This window comes from Mus caroli, unplaced genomic scaffold (genome assembly GCF_978045245.1).
Source record: "Mus caroli unplaced genomic scaffold, Mus_caroli_1 scaffold_5, whole genome shotgun sequence".
Taxonomy (NCBI): domain Eukaryota; kingdom Metazoa; phylum Chordata; class Mammalia; order Rodentia; family Muridae; genus Mus; species Mus caroli.
In genome coordinates, this window is record NW_028227260.1 from 25,749,940 (window position 1) to 25,775,740 (window position 25,801).

General features: G+C 39.7%; 1 protein-coding gene across 1 annotated transcript in view; it reads left to right on the forward strand.

The window, feature by feature from the left end:
- The window catches only part of Trpc5 (transient receptor potential cation channel subfamily C member 5), a 357,009-nt gene extending 332,269 nt beyond the window's left edge, over positions 1-24,740 (forward strand). The window contains exons 8-11 of the mRNA XM_021152996.3: positions 14,208-14,411; positions 14,638-14,679; positions 16,521-16,610; positions 19,184-24,740. Coding sequence (XP_021008655.1) covers positions 14,208-14,411; positions 14,638-14,679; positions 16,521-16,610; positions 19,184-19,879 — 1,032 coding nt within the window. The 3' untranslated portion in view covers positions 19,880-24,740. The remainder of the gene's footprint in view (positions 1-14,207; positions 14,412-14,637; positions 14,680-16,520; positions 16,611-19,183) is intronic.
- Positions 24,741-25,801: the final 1,061 nt, after the last annotated feature.

Consider the following 25,801-nt stretch of genomic DNA (forward strand, 5'->3'; position numbering starts at 1 on the left):
CCCACAGAAAAGAGCAGGCCTCTCGGGGACATCAGTTAAACATGGCACAAGATAAATCTGTTGTTTTAAAGGAGGACTAGAGAGCATATTAGGGTAAAAGAATATAACATCTCTCCCTCTCTCTTTCCTTCCCTCCGTCCTATCCTCCCTCCCTACTTCTCCTACATACCCAACCTTCTCTGTTTCATTTATGCCTTTGTTTTCTTCACACAATTCTGTTTTCCTTTGCTCTCTGTCCCACTTTTTCCCTGTATAACAAAGTCTTGATGAGAAACATATGTATCTCCAAGTCTCTCCTAATAATTGTGGCACATCAGAAATCTTGCAGAGTAGAAGAAAAGAAAGCATTGTAGACTTCTCTTCTCATTCAAGAATCAACATTTTTTAAACTTTTATTTATTTTATATGTGAGTGCATTGTTGCTGTCTTCAGACACACCAGAAGAGAGCATCAGTTCCCATTACATATGGTGTGAGCCACCATGTGGTTGCTGGGAATTGAACTCAGGACCTCTGAAAGTACAGTCAGAGCTCTTAACTGCTGAACCATCTCCCCAACCCAGAGCCAAGAATTATTATACAAAATTTGAATCGATGGGTTTATAAATCTCTCCACTAACCCCATCCAGTCTCCTTGGCCTGGCTATAAAGAGGATTGCCTGGAGGATTCAAGAGATGATGCCAGGACTTTTGCTCGTAAAACCTCATTTATACATGTCACACAGGTAAACTAATTGATGCAGAGATGTTTTAGAGCAGAGGGTCTCCTTTTTTTTTTTTTCCTTTTTTTTTTTTTTTTCTTTTTGGTTTTTCGAGACAGGGTTTCTCTGTATAGCCCTGGCTGTCCTGGAACTCACTTTTTAGACCAGGCTGGCTTTGAACTCAGAAATCTGCCTGCCTCTGCCTCCCAAGGGCTGGGATTAAAGGTGTGCTCCACTACACCTGGCAAGGGTCTCCATTTTAACTAGAGCTCATGTTCTATAATGTTGTAGGCTCTTTTTAAAAATATATTTTATTTGCTTTACATCCTGATCCCTGGCCCCCTCCCAGGGCCCCTTCCCACAGACCCTGCCTTTTCTTCTCTGGATATCCACCAACCCAGTCTCTGCAAGGCTAGGTTTTTCAGTTACAGGATTGATTTCAAAATATGCATCTTTTCAACCTTTGAAGAGCTAAGAAAGCTTCATTACTAGGGCTATCACTTGTTTTCTTCTTATCCCACTGCTTCCTAGTAAAATGGGACATATCTCTCCTAATAATTGTGGCACATCAGAAATCTTGCAGAGTAGAAGAAAAGAAAGCATTGTAGACTTCTCTTCTCATTAAAGAATCAACATTTTTTAAACTTTTATTTATTTTATATGTGAGTGCATTGTTGCTCCTTAGTAAATACGTTTTATGAATTGATAGAAAGAAGCTTGGGCAGTCTGATTTATACTTTGTCAACCCTGTTTTAAAAAAAGAGATTACTGGATTTATATTCCTTACAAGTATTTCATGCGTGGAGATAAATGAATTGTTTAATTGAAAGAAAATCTGTCTCACTTGTAGACTTCATGATAATAATTAAGATAGTCCCAGGTTTTAATATGTGGCATCAATAATACATCAAATATATATATATACCTAATACAGCCCTGCACACTTTGTTAAGCATGCTTACATATGTCTTTGACAATGTTATCTGCTTGTTCCAGGTAAACAACCTTCTCATAAATGTTGAGACATGCCTGAGTTCATGTCTCAAGTTTCACGTGGCAAGTTTGTTCATTCATTCATTCCTTAACTCGATTGTACGTGAGAGTCAGTTAAGTAGACCTTATTGTCTTCAGTGATATAGCCACTGGCAAGTTACCCATGGTCTATTGGATAGCTTTACACCCATTTACACATAAGTGGTGCTAATTAAATCTGATTGCTCACAAAGGAAAAAATAACCTTGAAACTGGGATGAGAACTTAGTAGAAGGTGTGTTGGGGTCCATGAGTCGCCCACAAACCATACAAACAGTAAGACAGGGATGGTTTATTGAACACACACCCTAATAATAATTGATCAGGGACGTAGCTCAGAATTATCTGAGGCTACGACCCTGAATGTCTTTCTCTGTCAGCTTAGAAAGGAAGCACACACAGACACACACACAATGAGCTCATTAGCAGGCACAGGAAGTGCTGCCCAGGAGTTGGCTCTGACTCAAGTCATTTTAGACAACAGTTCACATTGTCCTTTAATTTGATAGGCCCTACATGAAGCTTTGTGGAATTTCTTAAGATTAACCAACCTCATAGATAACATACAGAACATAACAGATTATGGGATCTGCATGACCTTGCTCTGAGTCAAGTCATTTTTCTGTGTCAATGACTGGCAGGCATATTACAGCAACAGTATGAAATAGCTGGCAGGCATGGAACAAAATGGCTACTAATATGCAGACCTCACCAGGTAGGGAGGACAAGAGGGAATGGAGACATGAATGTCACCAGAACTTACTACATATATGTGTGAATATATCAAAGAATAGATTCATTTTTTAAAATCTCATTTCTGGGCATAATGGCCCACAACTGTAACCCAGCACTAGGGGAGTAAATTGAAGAAGAGGAGGGTGGGTTCAAGGTCATCCTGAGTTATATATCAAGATGGTCTCTCTCAAAACAACCCAGTAACCATAACTGGGGAACATGTTCACCAGTTGTTTCACGGGATCCAGGCAGAGACACAGTGGCAGCTTATTAGAGCATTGTACCCCCATTGTCACAACCACTTATGAAGTTTCAAAGGATATGATAGGCTATCATAGGGCATCAGTGTTCGACTGCAAAAGATGCTGTGGGCAATGAGTGGACACTGAGTTCAAGCTGGAAAGCTCCCTGCCCCTGATGATTTGCATCTGGGTACAGGTTCTGTTGAAGTCAATAAAGCATTCAAAGTAATCCCGACAAGCGTCAGAATGAGCAGTTCATGCTAACAACTTAGGAGCCTCAAACAGAACAGTTTTGCCGAGTGTCGAGGAACAGAAAACCAACCCTCCCTAGACTACAGCACGCATGTGCTAAGTTAAAGGGTGGAGTCTGGCCTTGCAAGACACTCAGCACCAGAGTTTTGAACATGCCTATTTTGTTTTGCTTTGTTTTAATGAATTGAAACAAAAATGGAAAACTAGCATGGGCTACCAGACTGGTAAACTCAGCACATGAGAGTCTGAAACAGGAAAGTTGCTCAGAATGGAAAACCAGCCAGGGCTACAAATTATGTTCCCAGCCACCCTGAGTTACAGCAACTCCATCTCAGAAAGGGGGGTATGTGTATAGATAGAAGAGAGTTAAATTATATGTTTTAAATATAGCTTTTAAATTACATTTTTACTCTATATGAAGCAATGTATACATTTTGGTAAGCTCCACAAATCCACATTTTTAACATTTGCCCCCACATAATTCTGATGAGCAGCAATACTTAAGACACAAACCCCCAATTCTACTTGGAGAAAAAGGCATCCTAAGTGAGATTGGCATCCCTTGAGATGGTAGAGAAAATGACTATTCTCACTTTTGTTTAGGGTATGTGTGTCACAGCAATTTTTTGTTGCTTTTCCATCCTGGGGAAGCAGAGCTAGTCTTATGCTCAAATAAAAGAAGCACCTCTTACTCTTGCCTCTCTCTCACCTTTTGCTCCCTTACTCCTCCTCTCTCCCCATTCCCTTTTCCCCTCTCTCCATGTGGTCATGGCTGGCCTCTACTTCTCTACTCTCTCCCTCTCTCTGCCTTTCTCTGCCTCTACTACCCTCTTAACCACCCCCTCCATGCCCTGAATAAACTCTATTCTATACTAAAATTAAAAAAAAATAAAGGAAGGAAGGAAGGAAGGAAGGAAGGAAGGAAGGAAGGAAGGAAGGAAGGAAGAGATAATTACTGTAAAGGATGCCAAAATACCCTTCTGATGAGTTGTCCCTAGGACCAAAGATTCCTGGGGATGGCCTTTCTCTTTAAGGGCTATTATTCGCTCTGCTCTCCCTGGGTTTGTGTTGTTTTGCCCCCTCTGTGTTGTCTTAGAAAGTTGTCCAATTTGCTAAGCAAGATGGCTGCTGGCAGGAGTTTCGAGGAAATGCATAAGACTGTCAAGAACACTTAAGAAATTGGCTCCATAGTTTTCAAGAATAACAACCTTGAGCTTGCATTTGTTGAGAAATGTGAAATTGAAGAGATACATTCATTCCACCAAGATCCATGTGCTTATACTCTGAAGAAGTCAGCAACCTCAGAGTCGGTGTTCTATGGTTAGAGTATGGATCCACGCAGCAAAAGGCACTGAAGCAAATAGAAACTCTGGCCTGCTCTGCAGGAGACCGTGATCTCAAAGACAAAGCAGGGCCCACACGTGGATTAGAACACACTGTCTCTTGCAAGACAATGTCGGGGCCTAGCAAACACAGAAGTGGATGCTCGCAGTCAGCTATTGAATGGATCACAGGGCTCCCAATGGAGGAGCTAGAGAAAGTACCCAAGGAGCTAAAGGGATCTGCAACCCTATAGTTGGAACAACATGATGAACTAACCAGTACCCCGGAGCTCTTGTCTCTAGCTGCATATGTATCAAAAGATGGCCTAGTCGGCCATCACTGGAAAGAGAGGCCCATTGGACTTGCAAACTTTATATGCCCCAATATAGGGGAATGCCAGGGCCAAAAGAATGGGAATGGGTGGGTAGGGAAGTGGGGGGGGGGGTATGGGGGACTTTTGGGATAGCATTGGAAATGTAAATGAGGAAAATACCTAATAAAAAAATTTAAAAAAAATAATAATAATAAAAGAACACACCACTGAAGTTGTGTTGCTTCTAGTGACATGATGGTAGCATTAAAGTCCTAAAACTTTTGGAAAGTTGGAAGAGAAAGGACCACTATTTGTGGTTGTGTGGCTGATTTTCAAAAGTCATCATCCGTATGTTCCAAAGTTAGAGTGGAGTCTGAGAAGGTAAGGCAGAAAGAAGGCATTGGCGTCACCAGCAGACACTTGAAGTAAACAAGACAAGACGCAAGCAATGTATGATTAGTGTACCATATAAGGTGAAAGACTAGTCCTGTGCTGATCAAAGCAAACAAAACCTCTTAGGCATCATATATTAGGGGAGGTTTAAATAAATGTGTTGACAAAAGCCACATGTATAATCCTGCAATTCAATATACAGCAAGTTGGGAATGAAACCAGCAACTATATGCCAGATTCTATTGCTCACATTGTTCACAGTCATCAGTATACAAATAGCTTTTAATCAACCAGTGGCTCAAACCATACGGTCTATTATTTGCTGGTGTTTAGGTTTCAGGGGCTTCCCTACAGCCCCTACCAGTTTTCCTGGCACATGCTATTTGCTTATTACAGGAACTGAAAACTGACTAGGTGGACATATATGAATTGGCTTATAATAAACGGAGGAGGGAGGGAAACTAAGTGCAAAGAGCATTTGCAACGACTTCTTTGCTACTTCCCAACTTCTTTGGCAAGTCTCCATGTGAATTTGTCCGAGCCCCAAGGGAACGGAATGATAGTGACAGGAGGGGCCCCTGTGAACTCTTTTCAAAATGCTTATAAATGAAGGAGCTAAAAGTTGGAACATCAGAAATCCTCCTAATCTCAAGAGATGTTGACTGTGGCTTATAACTTGGCCCATTGCATGTTTTCATACTTTGCCAAAAGCAAATCCATTTCTCCCCAGACCTGTAGCAAATTACTTTTTACAGTTTCTATTTAATTTTGAGATTATCATATAATTACATCATTTCTCCATTCCCTTTCCCCCTCCAAACCTTCTGATATAATCCTCCTTGCTCTTTTTTCAAATTCACAACCTTTTTTTATTTCATTAAGCAAATTGCTTTTTAAAGGACACAGCTGCTTATATTTTCAAACACATACAAAGACCCAGGAGGCTGAAAGTTCTGAATCCAGAGTTTGAGGCCAGCCTGGGGTACAAAGAAACATTTTGTTTTAAAAAAACTTCTAAAAAGTAAATAAAATTTTTAAAAGGTAAATACATAAAAATAAGACACATACAAAGAAAAAGCTGAATTCAAACACAAAGAAACAGAAAACAGATGATGTCCAGATACCACAGTGTCTAGGCAAAGTATATGAGAAACTAGCTGAATCTCCACAGGAGCCATAGCATCATTCTTCCTTGGCTCAAACAAGTGAACACACTGTCTATTAAAGCTCTCTGTGTCTCTCTGCCTGTATCCTCTCTGCCTCTCTCTCTCTCTCTCTCTCTCTCTCTCTCTCTCTCTCTCTCTCTCTCTCTCTCTCTCTCTCTCTCTCTCTCTCTCTCTCCCCACACACCCTCCACCCCGGCATTCAAGGGCACTTGTGTGTGTACTGTTTTGTTTTTCATTCTTCACACGCTTAGAGTCAGCTTTATTATCTTCTCATCCCCTTCCTGGCATTGAGCCCTCTGCCTGCCAGCGCTTCCTTTCTACTTCGTGTCTCGTGTGACTTCTGGATTCTTTTGCTCTGCTTTCACAGATCCCTGTCTCATTCTACTGTCTATATCTCGCTCTAATGGCCCCTTATTTATGTCCAGAAAACATTGTAAGTTAATGATCCACATATGAAACAGATGATGAGAGCATGTTTTTTTTTTTTTTAAATCTCTCTTGAGAGTTGGTCAGCTCATTTTTAATATGAAGGTTTGTGCTTGGTCTTACTGCATCTTGTTTCTTTCATATCTTTAGGAGGCCTTCTCTTTTGTGAAGGGAAATGGAGAAGCAGTGCACCTAGGAGAGTGGGGAGGTAGGGAAGGGACTGCCAGGAGCCGCAGGAGGGGAGGCTGCGGTTGGGTTGTATTGTCTGAGAGAATAAATAAGTAAACAAATAATAGAATTTTAAAAATTGCACCCCAAGATCATCCATTTTTCAGCAAAATTTTTTTTCAGATGAAAGGCTCTCAGACATTCACCTAACTGATGAATCTAAAGAAACAAAACCTTTATATTTGGGGGTTAATATCTAAGCTTTATATTATAAGCTTAAACAGTACTTAGTATGAGGTATAAATGACAGACTAAGCCGGGTGTGGTGGCTCACACCTTTAATCCCAGCACTTGGGAGGCAGAGGCAGGCAGATTTCTGAGTTCGAAGCCAGCCTGGTCTACAGAGTGAGTTCCAGGCCAGCCAGGACTGAACAGAGAAACCCTGTCTCAAAAAACCAAAATAAATAAACAAACAAATAAATAAATGACAGACTATGGTAGACTGGCATTTACAATAATACTCAATTCCTCATTTAAGTATTTTTAGTGACATCAGAATGCCTTAGTTATTTGTTATGCATAGCCAACTACATGTTTAAAATTAAATTATTAAATTCCTTCTGAAGGGAAGAAGTTTCCATTTTTTTACTCCTTTAATGGTAAGGTAATGTTTAAATTATTCTTCTTAACTTAGCTATCATTCAACTAGTTTAAAACAGTTCAGACAACAATATGAACTAACCAGTACCCCCCCCCCCCAGAGCTGTGTCTCTAGTTGCATATGTAGCAGAGGATGGCCTTGTTGGCCATCAATGGGAGGAGAGGCCCTTGTTCTTGCGAAGATTATATGCCCCAATACAGGGAAATGCCAGGGCCAGAAAGCAGGAGTGGGTGGGTTGGGGAGCAGGGAAGGGGGACGGGATAGGGGACTTTCAGAGAGGAAACTAGGAAAGGGGATAGCATTTGAAATGTAAATGAAGAACATATCTAAGAAAAAAAAATAAAATAAATAAAATGGTTTGGAAAACACAAATATTATATAAATTTTGACAATCATTAGACATAAAAATTATATTTTACTATAAATACATTTCTTAAACATATATATAGTACTTTTATTCCAACTAGCTATTATATTCATAGATGAATACTGAATAATATTCAGGAAGAGTAGTCAGTATCAATTATGTTTTCATTTTAATAAAGTAAATGCTAAGAAATAGTTTTTATATCTGTAAGATAGTTTTATAATGCTACTGTCAATTCATTCAGAGTTTTGTGTCAAATTGTCATGTAATAAATTTTTCATAAAGTACCATTTTTAAAAGTCTGTCATCTAACAACATGACTGGGTAGGCTTCAAATATCAACAAAGGTAAAGAATGAGAAGCCATGTGGGTTTTATTTCTATTGTTCTGTAGTACAGCTTGAAATTTGAGATGGTGATTTCTCTGGAAGTTCTTTTATTGTTCAGGATTGCTTGCTTTCCTGGGGTTTCTTTGTTTGGTTGGTTGGTTGTTTGGTTGGTTTGGGTTTTCCATATAATGTTAAGTATTGTTCTTTCAAGGTCTGTAAGAAAAATGTGGTGTTGAAATTTTAATGGGGACTGTGTTGAGTCTGTAGGTTGGTTTTAGTAAGATGACCATTTTCACCTTGTTAATCCTATTGATCCATGAGCATGAGAGATCTTTCCATCTTCTGATTGGGCAGAGTGAAGGGAGAGGGAACTGTGGTCTGGATGAGAATATGAGAGAAAAAGACGTTAAATAAATACATAGAGAAAGGGTTGTTAGTGCTGGGGAGAATGACTCAGTGGGCTTAATCTCCAACACCCATGTAAAAGGCATGATGGGGTGTGTGCTTCCCAGGGACAGGAAGATAAGAAAGAGAATCTCTGGGGCTAGTGCTGGCCAGCCAGCATAGCCAATCTGCAAGCTCCAGGGCCCAGTGAGTGAGTTCGTCTCAATAAATGAGGTTATTATGGTAGACACCAAATACTGACCTCTACTTTTGTCTTAGTCAGGGTTTTTATTCCTGCACAAACATCATGACCAAGAAGCAAGTTAGGGAGGAAAGGATTTATTTGGCTTACACTTCCATGCTGCTGTTCATCACCAAAGGAAGTCAGGGCTGGAACTCAAGCAGGTCAGGAAGCAGGAGCTGATGCAGAAGCCATGGAGAGATTGGAGAGATGTTCTTTACTGGCTTGCTTCCCCTGGCTTGCTCAGCTTGCCCTCTTATAGAACCAAGATTACCAGCACAGAGATGGCACCACCCACAAGGGGCCCTCCCACCTTGATCACTAATTGAGAAAATGCCTTACAGTTGGATCTCATGGAGGCATTTCCTCAAGGGAGACTCTTTTCTCTGTGATAACTCCAGCTGTGTCAAGTTGACACAAAACTAGCCAGTACAACTTTCCACATGTATGCACAAATGTCCATGTGAAACAGAGAGAGAGAGAGAGAGAGAGAGAGAGAGAGAGAGAGAGAGAGAGAGAGAGAGAGAGATTATAATCATTTCGCCTATTGCTTTGTGGAAATGATCCTGTAGTTGGCAGTGTCAGAAATGAAACCCTTGACTACTACCTCTTCCTTAGGCAATTTTATCTGATCACAGACTGGATCTAAGGAACCACTTTGGGGATTACAGTATGATATCTACAAGTAATAATACTATATTGGATACTTGATCTCTGAGAGTACATCTTCAATGTTCTCTCTTAGATGTACAAAGTGAGAGAGGTGTTAATTATATTAAGTCACTCATTTAACTGTCCACACATACATATATCACATATGCTATGCCCCATAAAACATGCAATGTTTGTTTGTCAACTATACCTTTCAAAAGCTGGGTGATGAAAAAGACAGTCACAATGCTATGAGCTGCCCTGGAGCATGTGACAGGGAACTTGGAGAAGTGTCCAGTCAATAGACAACAAGTATAGACTAGGAGATACTGAATCCTGCCAGCAACTATGCAACTGAGCAAGATGAAGTGGTCAGCCGTCACTTCCCACCACTGAAATCAAGGTGTAGCCTGAATGTTCTTGAAGGCTCTAGCAGAAAATTCTTGTTCATGTCTCCTTTTCAATCTCTAGAACCTTCCTTCTTTTGTTAACATCACACTTCCTCCTTCAAGGGCAAGAACGGCTGGCTGAGTCTCTCCTGCCACAGCACTTTGGTACCCTGTCTCCTTTCACTAAAAAGCAATCTTGGTGCTCCTAGATAATCTGAGAAAGAAATCTCTTCTTGTCAAGAGTCATCAAATAGCAGCCTTAATTTCAAAGGCAACTTTAATTTTCCCTTTTCCTGTGCGATAACATATTCACAATCTCCAAAGATTAGGCTAGGGCATCTCAAATTTTCTCCCCACAGTTTTGAAGATGTGAAGTACTGGATGTGTTAATGAATTCAGTTCAATCACTTCACAATGCACATGCACATCAAAAGATCATGTTGTACTCCAGAAAAATACAGAACCTCTATTTGTTAATTAAACATTTTACAAGCTGATTTTAAGCTGGACATGGTGGTAATTGCCTTTAATACCAGCACGAGGAGGCAGAGGCAGAAAGACCTCTATAAGTTCAAGGCTAGCCTGGTTTACATAGAGTTCCAGGGCAGCCAGGGCTACTTAGTGAGCCCCATCTCAAACAAACAAACAAACAAACAAGCAAGCTGATTTTAAAGAATCCATTACTCCATATACCAGACAAACCATGTTTTGGTTTGGTTTTGTTTGCTTTGGTTTGGTTTGGTTTGGTTTGGTTTGGTTTGGTTTGGTTTGGTTTGGTGTGGTATTGTGTGGTTTGGTTTGGTTTGCTATGGTTTGGTTTGGTTTGCTGTGGTTTGGTTTGGTTTGGTTTGGTTTGGTGTGGTTTGGTTTGGCTTGCTTTGGTGTGGTGTGATTTGGTATGGTGTGGTGTGGTTTGGTTTGATGGGAGTGCTGGAACACAGGACCTGTAGAAGCTAAGCATGTACCTCTTACTGAGCTCTGCCCCAAGCCCTGCAACAGGAACTCTTATCTAAAAGAGTTTTAAGATAAAAATTAATGGGAATGAATCATCAATCACAAACTATCATGGTCCTTGAAGTAAAGCTTCATACATCAATGGAGAGGCTCTAAATTATTTTTCCAGTATTTAAAAGTTGCAAATATCATGATATCTTGTTCAAAATGCTGTAGCACCTATACTGTTAGCTCAGGAGTTTCTCATTGACAATTATGAATTTAGAGTTATACTCTGGGTCAGAATGCCCTTCCTTTACAAGCATGGCCTTTACAGTCATTGCAGTTGACCATAGCATTTTTGTTTGTTTTAGACTCAAAGTCACGCTATGTTTTTGTTGTTAATAGCACACACTGAACAAGCAGCCCATGGTACATGTGAAAAACAACATTCTGCAGGCCGCTGGAGGGGTGGGAGAGGTTTGAGATTCCAGCCCACATCCTCTCCAGGTACTTCACTTGATCTGTCCAGCAGCTTCTTGGAAAAATGGCTATTTACAGAGGATGTTTTTTTTTAATAACATTTATCTATTATTTGGGGGTGATGTGTGTGTGTGCACACGTGTGTGAAGAGGGGTGTAAAGAACTGCACACATGCACACATTCCACAACATGTATGCCTGAGGACAGTTTGTGGTAGTCAGTTCTCTCCTTCCACCATCTGACTCCTAGGAATGTGAACTCAGGTTGTCAGGCTTGGCAACAAGCACCATTATCCAGTGAGCTAGCCCACTAACCCCTCTTTACAGAGATTTACTTTATGTGACCTTGTTCTGAGCTCACTCGTGGAGGAAAGCAGTCCGTAGGATGCTTGTTTCTTAGAGTGACGCTGAGTGAGAAAATGAAGCCCATTGGGATGGCAAGGGGCTAACTGAAAATATGAAGGAAAATTTGAGGAATGTAAAGTCTGTAAGGGCTCTGAAAACTTCAAACATTCCCACAGGTTTAGTAGGCCATGAACATGTATATAAGCCAAGATGGTGGGCAAAGTATTTGAACATAAAAGATTTACAGATGACCAATGTGCATATCAGCAGATAATTCAAAATCGTTATCCAGTTGGGAAATGCCATTGCAAACCATAGTTAAGATCCTGCTACAAACGCCACCAAGCGCTGAAGAGGATATAGAAAACTAAAGGCAGTTTATTATACAGTTACACACAAATTAACTTCATGACTTAGTAATACCACGCTTAGTGAAGCTAGAGAAATGAAACCTACATTTAAACAAAAACTCATACATAGTTATAGCAGCTTTATTCATTGTTCAAAGCTGAAAACAACTCAGACTTTTTTTTTCCCCATCATACACCCAACTAAAGGAAAACTTACCAACAGGATGACTGAATGTGCTGATCAATACAGAACCATAGGCAAATCTCAAGTGTGTCATGCTCAATGAAATAAGCCCATATCAAATAGTTGCTGACTGTATGCTTCTATTTATATGGTATATTAATAAAGGCAAACTATAGGAACGTAGAGGAGATGGGGAGGAGCTAGTTGGCAGGAGCTAGACACTAGAGAGTTTGATGATGAAGAGGCAACGTGAGAGAACTTTAGAGGTCAGAACCACTGTGCATACTAATTTTCGTAGTGATTACATCACTCCATACAAATATTTCAAGTTCCAAAAACAGCCAGCCTTGATTCAAGATGAGGCAGGGGGCACTGTCACGGATTTGAGGACAATCTGGTCTCCAAAGTGAATAGCAGGCCAGTCTGAGTTATACAACAAGGCCCGACTTCAAAAGGAAGTTCTAGGCGCTGGAGAGATAGCTCAGCAGTTAAGAGCACTGACTGCTCCTCCCAAGGTCCTGAGTTCAATTCCCAGCAACCACATGGTGTGGTTCACAACCATCTGTAATGGGGTCTGATGCCCTCTTCTGGTGTGTCTGAAGAGAGCAATGGTGTATTCATATACATTAAATAAATAAATCTTTTTTTAAAAAAAAGAAAGTTCTAGAAATGTACAACAATATGTCTGTGTACCTTGTGATGGTACTTCACAGGTATATATGTGTTGAACACATAGTGGGTAAATTTTAGTTTCTGTAAATTATATATCAAAAATGTTTTTTAAAAAACTTTTTGGGGGAGTTAGTGGCACACACCTTTAATCCTAGCATGCAGAAGGTAGAAGCAGGCAAATCTCTGAGTTTAAAACCAGCCTGGTTTACAAAGATAGTTCCTGAACAGCCAGAGTTACACTGAGAAACCCTGGCTTGAAAAAAATATATCAAGACAACAAAAAAACAAAACAAAACAAAACAAAACAAAAAAACATTGGGAGGCAGAGGAAGGTAGAGCTCTGAGTTCAAGGCCAACCTGGTTGGTCTACAGAACGAGTTTCAGGACAGTCGGGGCTATACAGAGAAACCCAGGAAAAAAAATTCTTTGAATGTCAACACAGTCTCACTAGGACAAGCAAGTAATAGGTGACAGTCAACTTGAGGCTGGTTGTAAAGTGGAGTGCTAGACAATTTTGTTCGGGGGAAGGGAACAACATAAAGATTATTGTTACCCTAAAGGAATGATAGACCCCTCTGTTGGAGATGAAAGCATGCTCTTTCCCTGGTTGCTGATGGCTTTAGATGGGGAATAATAAAAATACACAGTTCTCTCATGAGCCTACCCCCAAAATACAAATGAAACAAACTTAACCCTATCTCTACCTCTTAAAAATAACAATGATTTAATGTGCCTAGAACATGTAAATATGTAATTTTTCAGTTAATTAAATGACATCTTTGCATGAAATATATATTGTGGTTTTTGCACTCAAGATCTTAAACAGATGCATATAACACAATTCATGACTATTCTATCGACAAGGTGTGATCTATAAAGTTAGATTGTATGCCATTTTGTTGTAATAGCATTTATTGAAATAGTCATCTACTATTGACTGTTTGGGTTGTTTCAAGTTGTTTGTAGTACTATGCTCTACTATAGTGAAGAGTCCTGTGTATAATTTTTCTGCAATCCTCTTCCTCCTCTATGCTTCCCTTTACTATCTCCCCTTCTTCATTTTTTTAAAAATTTTTTTTCTTTCAGTTCTGGTAACTGGACCCAGGGATTTATACTAACACACTAACTAAGCAAGCACTCTAATACCAAGCCACTCTGCTATCACTTTTTCTTATATTTTAAGGTAGGATCTTACTATACAGCTCAGGCCAGTTTCAAACTCATGACCCTTCTGCCTCAACTTCCTGAATAAGCTGGGTTTAGAGGCATGTAGCACCAAACCTAATAAAGGTTTATTTCTCAAAGTTAATTCATGATCAATGAATTTGCATTTATAGGGTATATGGAATTTGAGTTTATATAACTACTCCCAGGTTGTCCTCCATAGAATCAACTACTGAGACTAAAATGAGACATAAGTGTATTTCCCAGTTTTCAGTCTCTCAAACCTTGCACTTGTATCCTTCATAGGATCATGCTGACATTGAGTGGAAGTTTGCGAGAACAAAGCTCTGGATGAGTTACTTTGATGAAGGTGGCACCTTACCGCCTCCTTTCAACATTATTCCCAGCCCCAAATCATTTCTCTATCTTGGCAACTGGTTCAACAACACCTTCTGTCCCAAAAGAGACCCTGATGGAAGACGAAGGAGGCACAACTTGAGAAGCTTCACAGTAAGACCAATATGTGTGTGTGTGTGTGTGTGTTTCTCTTTAGGCAAAACTGTTTTCCTCCTTTCTTCATGAGTTCCGAGTTCCTACCTTAAATATGCTCCTGCTATTTGTCAGTCAGGAGCTATGCATCATTCCCCAGTCCTAATATTTACCAAATCATTGAGGTGGGCGAGTGGGTAGGGTGCTGTCCAACTAAAATAACCTCTCTGTCCATTCTGAATTCCAGGAACGTCATGCTGACAGCCTGATACAAAATCAACATTATCAGGTACCGCTTACCCACTGGGGCTAAACACAATAGGTCTTGGCCAGATCTGTGGAGTAGAAGGAAACTCTAATCCAGCTATGTCTGGACTTAACTTCAGTAGTGGCCCCTAATTCATCAGGATGAAATCATCTGCTCTATGACCCTCTTCAGAGGCCTCGTCTGGGTCTGAGCCATCCCGTACCTTAGAAGGCTATCTTCCTTGAGATTCAACAGTAAATATGTAGTTGCTCAATCAACGAGTAAGTGAGGACCTATTGTACATTAGACACTAAAATACCCATCAGAGAAATCACTGTGGACAGAAAGACAGAGTCTCCGTACCTCTTAGAAGCTTATTATCAGGGATGGAAGATATTACATCATTAAAACTATCAAAATGAAGTGATTAGAAAGATAAAACTTGCTGTGAACAGAATGTTCATACAGCAATAGGAATATATAATAAATAGGGAATACAAAACAAGAGGCAGTTATTAGTTATGGCAGTGAAGGGCTTTATAAATTATAAACATGACTTTAATCAAAGGAGCAGATATGTGCTTCTTACGGGAACAGCCAGAAGACAGCCAAGCACACCAACATGGGGGGCATTTATTGAAAAAAATCACAGATAAGAAACTATATTTAATTTTCTGGATCAAAGGAAATGCAGAGGAGGGGATGTATCTTGGCTGGTAGAGCGCTGGCCTACCGTACATACTGCCCTGGGTTTGATCCGAAACACTACAGAAACTGAATGAGGTGGGGGGCAGAGGATCAGAAGTTCAAGGCTATCCTCAACTATGGAAAGGTCAAAGACCAGCTTGAGACATCATCTCAAGAAACCTAAGGAGAAAAATATCCTACAAGATTTAAAGAAACCTTACTCCACAAATTGCTTCCATAATTTCGTACCTTTTAGTAACAATAAGAAACACAAAGTACAGTGTTTCATAGGTGGCCCTTTTCTCACTACACCTATCCTCAACTCCAATAATTTTTAAAAAAAAAATGATGGCGTCTAGGCAAGATCCAGCACCTTTATTTTCTGCTTCAAATCTCACAACAAAATGAAAAAACAAATAAACAGAAACCATTCCCTGGGCATCTCAGTGATTTCTCCGAGTTCATCAAGTAGAAGTACAAACTGCAGCATCGCTCACTATTAATAGAGGTTTTGGGATCAGCGTTAAGAACTAACATCTAATGTTTACATTTACCAGCAGTATGACCTTGAAGGAGCCAGTTAACAAACACCACGGAGCCTCAGCCCCTTCATATGCAAACCAGGAATAATAGGAACACTTAAATTACACGGATGGGAACATTCAGTGTAGGTGGCGCCTGGCACACAGCCTGACACACTGCAGTAAGTGGTAGCTAGCATCAACACCAGCCTTGCAACCATGTGTGTTCTAGTCCCCCTGAGGCTAAAAGAGACCTTTCCTATAAAGGTGAAGTGTTGATTCTATGAAAAAAATATCCTGATTCTAAAATTGCTTGCTCACTTAGTGACTCTCAAGTTCATGAAGAGAAAAATACCTTACTTCACTAAAAGTACCAACGTTTAATCCATCCCCTGAGGAATGGATATTGAATGAGCATTCAGGGACTCTTATACTCTCATCATACATACACACACAGAGAATACATACTTAACATATGCTTGAGTGAAAATTCTTCCTTTGGGGTAAATTTAACGGTGGCATACTCTGCCACCAAAATTCAGAAATGTGATGACTTACTAACTCAATGACTTCCTATTGCAAAGATGACCTAGACTAGTTTTCTAAGCAAGTTCCTTATTAGCCTGATAGCCTGAAAGGAAAACTGAATACCTTTTCGTGATTTTTCAATTCTAGGAAGTAATCAGAAATTTAGTCAAGAGATATGTGGCTGCAATGATAAGAAACTCGAAAACAAATGAGGGGCTAACAGAAGAAAATTTTAAGGTAATTTAATCATGAAGTGGGTAAATCTCTTAATATTTATGTCTATCACCCCCCTCACACTCTGCAACAGTTTTCCCCTGTCCACAGAGCTGCATTCAAGCCCTATTTTTTTCATTTCTTGGTATAATTTAATCTTCATAGAGTTTGGCAATTCTAATTATAGAATTCCATTTTCCTATACAATTCTTATTTTTTTTAAAAAAAATATTCGTTTTAGTTGAGCAGTGGTGGTGTACATCTTTAATCCCAGCACTCAGGAGGCAGAGACAGATAGATCTCTGAGTTCAAAGGCAGCCTGATCTGCAGAATGAGTTCCAGGCCAGAGGTATACAGAGAGCCCCTGTCTCAAAAAATAAAAGGCCTTAAAATTATTCTTTTTAATTAAAGTTTTGAAAGATCTGGGCTTATTTTTATTTTATGTATATGGGTATTTTGCCTGGATATGCATTGCCTGTGGGTGTCAGGGTTCCCTGGTAGTGGAGTTACAGATGGTTGCAAGCCACTGTGTGGGTAGTGAGAGCAAAACCCAGTTCCTCTCAAAGAGCACAGCTCTCCTAACCACTCTGCCATTGCTCCATCCCCTGAAGGCCTTATTCTGCCATCTATTAGGTGGACAGATGAGTTTTTTTTCCTTTTCTTTAAAAAAAAAAAACTTGTAATTGAAATGAAATTACATTCTTTTCCCTCATATTTCTCCCATACACCCCCACTCACAAGTTGATAGCTGCTTTAATTTTCATTGTTTCAGACATGTATGCACATGTGTGCATGTGCATTCACATGTATGTGCAAATATATGTAAATACAACTGGTTTGAGTCTGATTTTGCTGTTTGTGCCTATATAGTTTCAGAGCTGACCTCTGCACTGGACAACGGGGGTGGGGAGGTGTGGACGTGGGCAGGGGAGACTCATCCCCAGGAGAGGTAAAATGCTTCTTTCCCCCAACCCAGCCCCCACTCTTGCAGCCATTGTTGCCTGTGGTTCTTTGTCTTGGGTTGGCAGGCTTTTACGAATGTCCATCACCATCAGTTTTCCAAACAAAATGAAGCCTTCCTATACATCCTTTCTTTTGATAGTCACAGCGTGAGAATGACATGATGAAATGATACAGCAAGAATGCATGGGAAGGGGTAGTAGGTAGGTCAGCAGACAGGAAATTCCTGGAGACCTAAAGGCCTTCTCTTAAAGATGGGAGAGTCAGGACCAGAAAATGTATTATTAGATTTCAATTCTTAAGAAACTTCCATTTAATAGTAGAATTTTCCTGACATTGGTGTCAAGCTAAAAGAATAATTATCACAAAGGGGCAGTTATGTTCTTAGGGCACCTTTGAGTGTTTGGAAATGTTTTAAGTTGTCATACTGGCATCTAGTGGGTACAGAGAGGGTTGCTACTAACCATCCCACAATTAACAAGATACCTTTACAACACAAAGAACTATCCTTCCTGATATATGGAACCTAAAATAAGAAAGCCATTCCAGGACATAGGAGTCATGAACACAGACACAACGTAACATGCCCCTGTGAGGCACACTGGAATTCTGCTTAATCCACAGACAGAATTTATCTGTTGAAGACCAATGTCCCAATCACTTGCCTAAGTTATTACTGTGTGTCAGTCCAGGAGAATAGGGAGCACCTGGGGGTGGAGGGAGTTGGGAGAAATAAAAAGAGAGAAAAAAGAGGTTCCAGGTACAGAAAATCCCTGTACATAATGTGTAGTATATAATATGGCATTTATAGTGTTTCCTAAGACAGTGACATTACTAAGATATTTTAAGCAGGAGGATAACATGCTTGGGCTTTAAGCTTTGGAAAGATGGCTTGTAAAGGAACAAGTTAGTGGTACCCAAACAACTGGAGAGAAGGCAATTCATATGCATTTGTATGACTGCTCCCCCCACACACACACTCCCTGCCCCATCCCAAAGCAGTAGCCTCATCACCTGATACTTCTTCAGTTTCCTTCCTGGACCCTAAATGTCTTTGCCTCTTCGGTTGTCCTTTAACTTAGAGACACTTCATAAGGGCAAGTACTCTTAATAGTTTAACTGTCAGTTACCACTTTATTTTTAAAATTTTGTGTGTATGGGTGTTTTGCCTATAAGTATGTTTGCCTACATATATGCATGTATACCACCTGTGTGTCTGGTGTAGGTAGAGGTCAAAACAGGGTGTCGGGTCCCCTAGAACTAGAGTTACAGTTGTGAGGTGGGTGTGACATGGGTGTGATGTGAGTGCTGGGAAATTGAACCCAGGTCATCTGGGCAGTCAGCCAGTGCTCTTAACCACTATGCCATTTTTCTCCAGGCCAGTTACTACGTTACTAGGTATTAGTTCATATTATTGTCCATAGGTTCTGTAATCAACCTTAGCACTGTGTAATTTTTCCAGTTGTGACAGAATAGTCTTTCTGTGCTTGACTAATGGAAGATTTTGAAAAGCATGTGTGCCTCATGATTTACTACGAGGTACAACTTAGCCGATGCAAAATTCTGAGTGTCTTCTTTAAACTAAAGACAACTTTTTTTCTGATAAAACATGTCTCCCCCCCCCTCTCTCTCTCTAGGAATTAAAGCAGGACATTTCCAGCTTTCGATATGAAGTGCTCGACCTCCTGGGAAATAGGAAACATCCAAGAAGAAGCCTCTCCACTAGCAGCGCTGACTTCTCTCAAAGGGATGATAGCAATGACGGCAGTGGTGGGGCTCGGGCCAAATCAAAGAGTGTCTCTTTCAATGTAGGCTGCAAGAAAAAGGCCTGCCACGGTGCACCTCTCATCAGAACCGTGCCAAGAGCTAGTGGCACCCAAGGAAAGCCAAAATCCGAGTCGTCAAGCAAACGGTCCTTCATGGGTCCGTCTTTCAAGAAACTGGGTCTCTTCTTCTCCAAGTTCAATGGTCAAACATCTGAACCTACTTCGGAGCCAATGTACACAATCTCTGATGGCATCGCACAGCAGCATTATATGTGGCAGGACATCCGCTATTCTCAGATGGAGAAAGGGAAGGCAGAGGCCTGTTCTCAAAGTGAGATGAACCTCGGCGAGGTAGAGCTAGGTGAAATCCCAGGGGCTGCTGCTCGGAGCAGTGAGTGCCCCCTAGCCTGTTCCAGCTCTCTTCATTGTGCATCCGGCATCTGCTCCTCAAATTCAAAACTTTTGGACTCGTCAGAGGATGTATTTGAAACTTGGGGAGAGGCTTGTGACTTGCTCATGCACAAATGGGGTGATGGACAGGAAGAACAAGTTACAACTCGGCTCTAAGTCAAATTCCCGTCATCTATTCTGGAATTCAAGAGAATATTTGTAATTTCCCTGTTCTCAGAAGTGACCCCAAATATAGTTCCCTCCCTGTCCCCAACACACACACACACACACCCCAAGGAGTGAAACTCCTATTACTTTCAGTCTTTTCTAGCCACATTCTTCATGTTTTGTTTCACTGTTATTATCATTTGCCATTTTATATCTATAAATACTAAATCCATCTCAAAAGCAACTGAAGGGGCCCTGCCCCTAATGAGCAGAGGTGCGGTCGGGTGCTTTAACCCCTTTGCTTTGCTTTGTTCACCCTTGCCTCCTTGAAGCTCCAGGTGCCACTTTGCTACCATAGCTGCCGCATAGATTCCTGACATGCCTCAGGATCTCACACCCATCTCCCCACAGAGCTGAGGGCTACGGTCAGCAGTCCCTACCAGCTATCAGATAAGGCAAATCAACCTGCCTGTCTTCGTTGCTCTTCAGTGCTACGCGCTGCCCATGCTGGTCCGATGAACAGCATTAAAGGGAGACTAGACTCCAAAGAATTGTCAGCTTGTGGTTTCTAGGTAGAACTGGCCTTTCTGTTCCGTTTTTTTAACATACAAGTACTAATTGTGGGGACTGTAGAGGTTTTGTTTCCTAAATGTGTGTTAGTTTCTTAACGTGTAGCAATGAGATATTTACTGTACAGTGCGTACCACATAATAAGTTAGCTAATTTCCTGTGTTTGTATATTTCAGTTAACTTACCATACCTTAAAATTTGAGAGTATCAAAACTAGTATTTAGGATGTGTACTTTTTTCAAAAAAAAAAAAAAACTTTTACTGTACTTTAACTAATAGTTACTACATCTCATACATTGGCAAGAAAAATAATTAGTTGGTATATTTATAGGGTCCTATCTACTGTGGATAGTTTTAATCATCATTGATATAAAAGCATTTCTGAGATTAAAGTCTGGATTTGAAATATTTTTATCAGAAAAATGACAATTTATTGAGGTGTTAAAATTTGGGGGGAAAATTCACCTCAACTTAATTCCTTTCTGGAAAGAAAACCCAACAGATACAAATGTAGGTTCAGATAACTAAATTCAGGTTGCAGTGCAGTATCTACTGGGGGACAGTGGAAAGTGCATGTATGAGCTCTAGGATATATAACATAATAATCCTAGTGGATTTGTAGAACTGTACTTGTGGTCTAAGTTCTGCCTTCCAAGAAAGCTGCATTTATACATTCCAATTCTTTCCCATAGGCAAGGAGTACTTAATCAAAATATAAGTTAAAAATGAAGCTAGTATGCGTATGGTAATCATCTTAGAACTGAGAACCACCAAACAGCAGCTGAGCAAACATGGGTTTACCAACAGATGCTTGGCTTGTAGAGATTAACAATGTCTATGGCAGAAAAGTTAAAGAAGGCTGTTAAGTACCACTTGGTCTTTTTAAATGTCACCACCACCAAGGACTCCTTCACATTTTTGTGATGTCTGCTAGAGGTGAAGGGGGAAACTGTTAAACAATGTAAATGTGTCTGCAAGCTTGCTTTTGACAGTGTAGTTTATGTCAAACTGATTTTCCACCTCTATCCCTAGCATTGGTGAATGATGGGGAAAATGTTTCATGTGGAGATGAGCCAAATTAGGGGCAAGGGAGGCAGGAAGTGCTGCTGGATACAACTCAGAAACTCAGAAAAAGGAATTAGGAGAGTAAGATCCATCAGCATCCATTTGGCTGGCAAGGGTTTGTTCCAAAATAATCTGTCTTATCTGAAGTGCTCATTTATTCAAATCCAACTGCTGCCCTACTTTTACTAAGAGCAACTATCACAAATAGCTCTGACACAAAGACAGCTTACTTTCTAAAAGGAAGAGTTCTAAAGTCACAATTTCAACTTTCCCAACTGTAAATTTTATTCTTAATAATAAATGGGGCTGGAGAGATGGCTCAGCAGTTAAGAGCACTGAGTGCTCTTCCAAAGGTCCTGAGTTCAAATTCCAGCAACCACATGGTGGCTCACAGCCATCCATACTGAGATCTGACACCCTCTTCTGAAGTGTCTGAAGACAGCTACAGTGTACTTATATATAATAAATAAATAAATCTTAAAAAAAAATAAATGACCCTTCAGCCCAGTGATGGTGGGGCACACTTTTAATCCCAGTACTGAGGAGGACAAACTCTCCATTTGAGGCCAGCCTGGTCTATAGAATGATTTCCAGGACAGCCAGGGCTACACTGTGTATAAATAAGCAAACAAATGAACAAGTAAATAAACCTTGAGAAATACTGTATAGAAAATATACAAACCTAAACTATAATCCGAACTCATACTACCAACAAAGCCAACATAAAACATATAGTCAAAACATTTTTCTCACCAATACACCAACTATTGATGATCTAGGCATAACTGTTCTAGTGATCAGAAAACAGGGTAGCAAGCCATGAAGTCATGCTCCAAAGCAGTCTTCTATTATATTCTGAAAGGTGAGGACAGATATACCACAACAGCCAATCTCTGCTACTGAAAGACACCAGTGCCACATTGGGAACACATTGCAGTACAGATCACCTCAGGGTTATCATGTTTGTGATGTGGGCTTAGGACATCACTAGCTATGTTGAGGTCTCATTTACTATGAAGGATAAAACTAAACAGGGATTGCCCTAAGTACCATATAGGTGATAGCAACATATTAACTTTAAGCTAATACCAAGTAGGAGAAAGGCATCTTTCTACCCTGTTAGTCAGCTACTGTTTAAAAACATTTCAGGGATAGAGAACTTTAACAGTCAGCCCTGAGTTCTGTCTGCAGTACCGTTTTGTTTTGTTTTGTTTTTTTAAGGGGCTGGAGTGATGGCTCGGTGCTTAAAGGCACTCAGTCTAACAAAGGGCCTACCCCGATTCTATTCCCAGCACCCAAATGGCAGCTCAATCTGTCTGTAACTCTAGTTCAAGGGCCTCTGACCTTGCTGTTATCCTACTTGGGAATTTTGAATGGTGAGGAAGCAGTATTAACTTAGTACTTTTCCTGGCATGTGCTAACATCAATAGCCACAAGAGCATCCTCTGTAGAGCTGTTAAAGCAAAAGCTATCCAATTTAGCTTTTCTACTTCTGAGGACAGAAGACACTTAGACCAGAAAAAACTAACCCAAGGAATATATACACTTTGGCAAAGAAAATCTACATAGACTTATTGTATACATAAGACATTACAATTCCTAATGCTGCCACGTGAGCTTAGCAGCTCGTCAGTATGTTCAGAGAAGGTGCTAGTCGGTGGCTTTGGATCTTTGAGAAAATGGGGTGTTGAAGAAACAGAAGAATTAAATGTTAGAATGATACAGGTATCAAGCTAAGGTGCTACATCATCTTCACACTCCGAATTGATTTTTGCAACTTAAAATCAACTTTCAATGTGCTTGGAGTAGTGGCAGCTTTACAAGAATAAGTACAATGCCTCCTAGGGAAATTTTAAAGGATAACAGACTTAAGTAGAGACCCTCCACTGATTAGGGAGCCATCAAAATTTAACCCCTGAAATCCTTATATTTAAATAGCAAACTCCATCAAGAGTCCCAATGGCCCAAGTTCTAAACAAACTGACAACTGTCTTTCTAGATCTTCAGTAATCTAAAAGACACATCTTATCATGTACACATTCTGCAAGTAGGCTGTTAGCAGGATTAACAGGACAAATGAATTTTTAAAAAGCCCTCAAGATTCTACAGAAAAAAATGGAGTAGACAGTTTTTGGACTGGACATTCATAGTAGCAGATGTAATGAGATAGGGCTCAAATAGAAAGATAAGGCAGCTAGTTGAATTCTCAAGTCATCTAAAAGTACTATGTTCAAAGTAGGTATTTCTATAGATGATCTAACCATTTTATTTACAATACAACTTCACCATAGCACTGTCCTTAAACAATGAGGGCAGTTGCCTGTATTCAATAGGAGTGACAACTAGACCTGATATACTTGGAAAGGAGCAGTCAGAATTTAAAATGGTTTTTATGACCTCTAGAACCAATGGCACTAAAATCCATGTTAGTGTAGGTTCACAAGGAGAGTTCTAAACCCAGGCCATCAACCACATTAGTTTACTTAATGTTAAAGGAAATAATTTCATAAAGTAATAACTTCAGATTTAACTATCTGAATTCCCCCTTTAAACACAATGTGGCCATGTTCTCGTATTTCAATGGTACAACTATAACAGACCTTGTCCGAGATCATTTCAGTTCAGATAAGACTAAATACAACTTTCCCCAGAGAAAATACATGGATATGTTTTTATTCTTTCATGTGCACACTAGGGGTAATATTCAAGAAGAGAGGAATATTCTAACTGCTTATGGATTCTATTTCTTCAAGATTTTATAAAAGGGGGATAAGAAGTTGCTTTTTAGTCAGTGATTGCAATTTGGAGCTACAGCCTAACAGTTGATAGGAAAGAAAAACTAGAAAACAGAGGCTATGCTTATCAAATTTTCTCCGCGTAGTCCCTTACATCAACATAGAGAGAATGTTTGTCAAAATTAAGGTTAAAATTTTACCTCCTGAGTTTAATTTCTGAAAAGGGGGAGAAATTTCTGTGTTTGTGCAAATGGCATTTTGGCTCTATGGATTATTTTAAAAGCTAAAAACCTGAGTAACAACTTTTACCTAAATATTTTCTGTAAGAAGTGTGAAGTGTCAACCTGAAATGTGTGAAAAACGTGTATAATAATTTCGTGTGTTTTTAGCTTCAGTATGAAGAAAAATCAAGCATTTACTTGCCCTCGCACAAAATGTATGGCTATTTAGAAATAAGGAGTTTGTTCCTCCTTTTCCAATGTAACCATTTATACCTATTAATAAATGTTGATGAACAGCATTGGGTTTCAAATGATAATTTAACCTGCCAAAACACTAACAGAGGAAGACTACTGTAGTTCAAAATATTCTGAAGTCTGACTGAGAAGCAACATTATCTCAATTTCTATAGTTCCTATGTAAAAAGTTTTTACTATTAAGTGCTGAAATAGTAAAACCTAATGGTTCATTCACCTCAATTTCAACTACATGCTTGGACTATGTACTTCAAAAAAAGTAGGTTTACCCAGAGCTATGAATATACATGAGACACATAAAACTTTAAGTACTCAATTAACTATCCGATAGCCTTCCTTCATCTCCTAGATGTCTTAGCAAGATCTATATGAACCTTATGGCAATCTCTCTAAAACCTTATAAACGTATTCTCAATATTTAAGACTATTTTTAAATGAAAAAAAATCATACTATATATTTTGAAGTTTCCCTCACCCAACCGCTCTCAGATACATCCCTGAACCTTACCCACCGACTTTATACTCTGTCTTTAAACCAAAGAAACAAAACCAACGAAAAATAAGAACATTAAAACCCCTGGACTCTTACTAACTTCAGAAGCAAGCACCATATGGTCAGTTATCATGGCAGTCTTAGAAAACTTCTCTAGCACAGGGCAAAAGTAGGTAATAGTATTAGGGGCCTAAGCTTTAAGGATTAATCGCTCCAAAATGATTTAAAAACACATTAGTTACCGAAACTCATGAAACTACGTTTTCCTGACAAGTCTTATAAGGAAAACTGTCTTTGATGGTTCAGCTAAGACATGTATTCTAAATAAAGTTGCTTCTACTGAAATTCAATATTCTATAAACTGGGAATAGGTGGGAACTAGGGGATTGTCTTTCACTGCACATTAGTTCTTCTACATTCTTAGACTTTTATTGTAAGAGGAAATATAAAATGCTTCAAAGATACGTCCTGTAAAACGGACCAAAGTTGTCCCACAGTGAGAAAGTCTAGGTTCAGCTCAAGCTCTACTCCTCTCTCCAATGGACCATTTTGTTATTCGTGGAGATTTACATCTGAATTAGGTTTTGAAAGT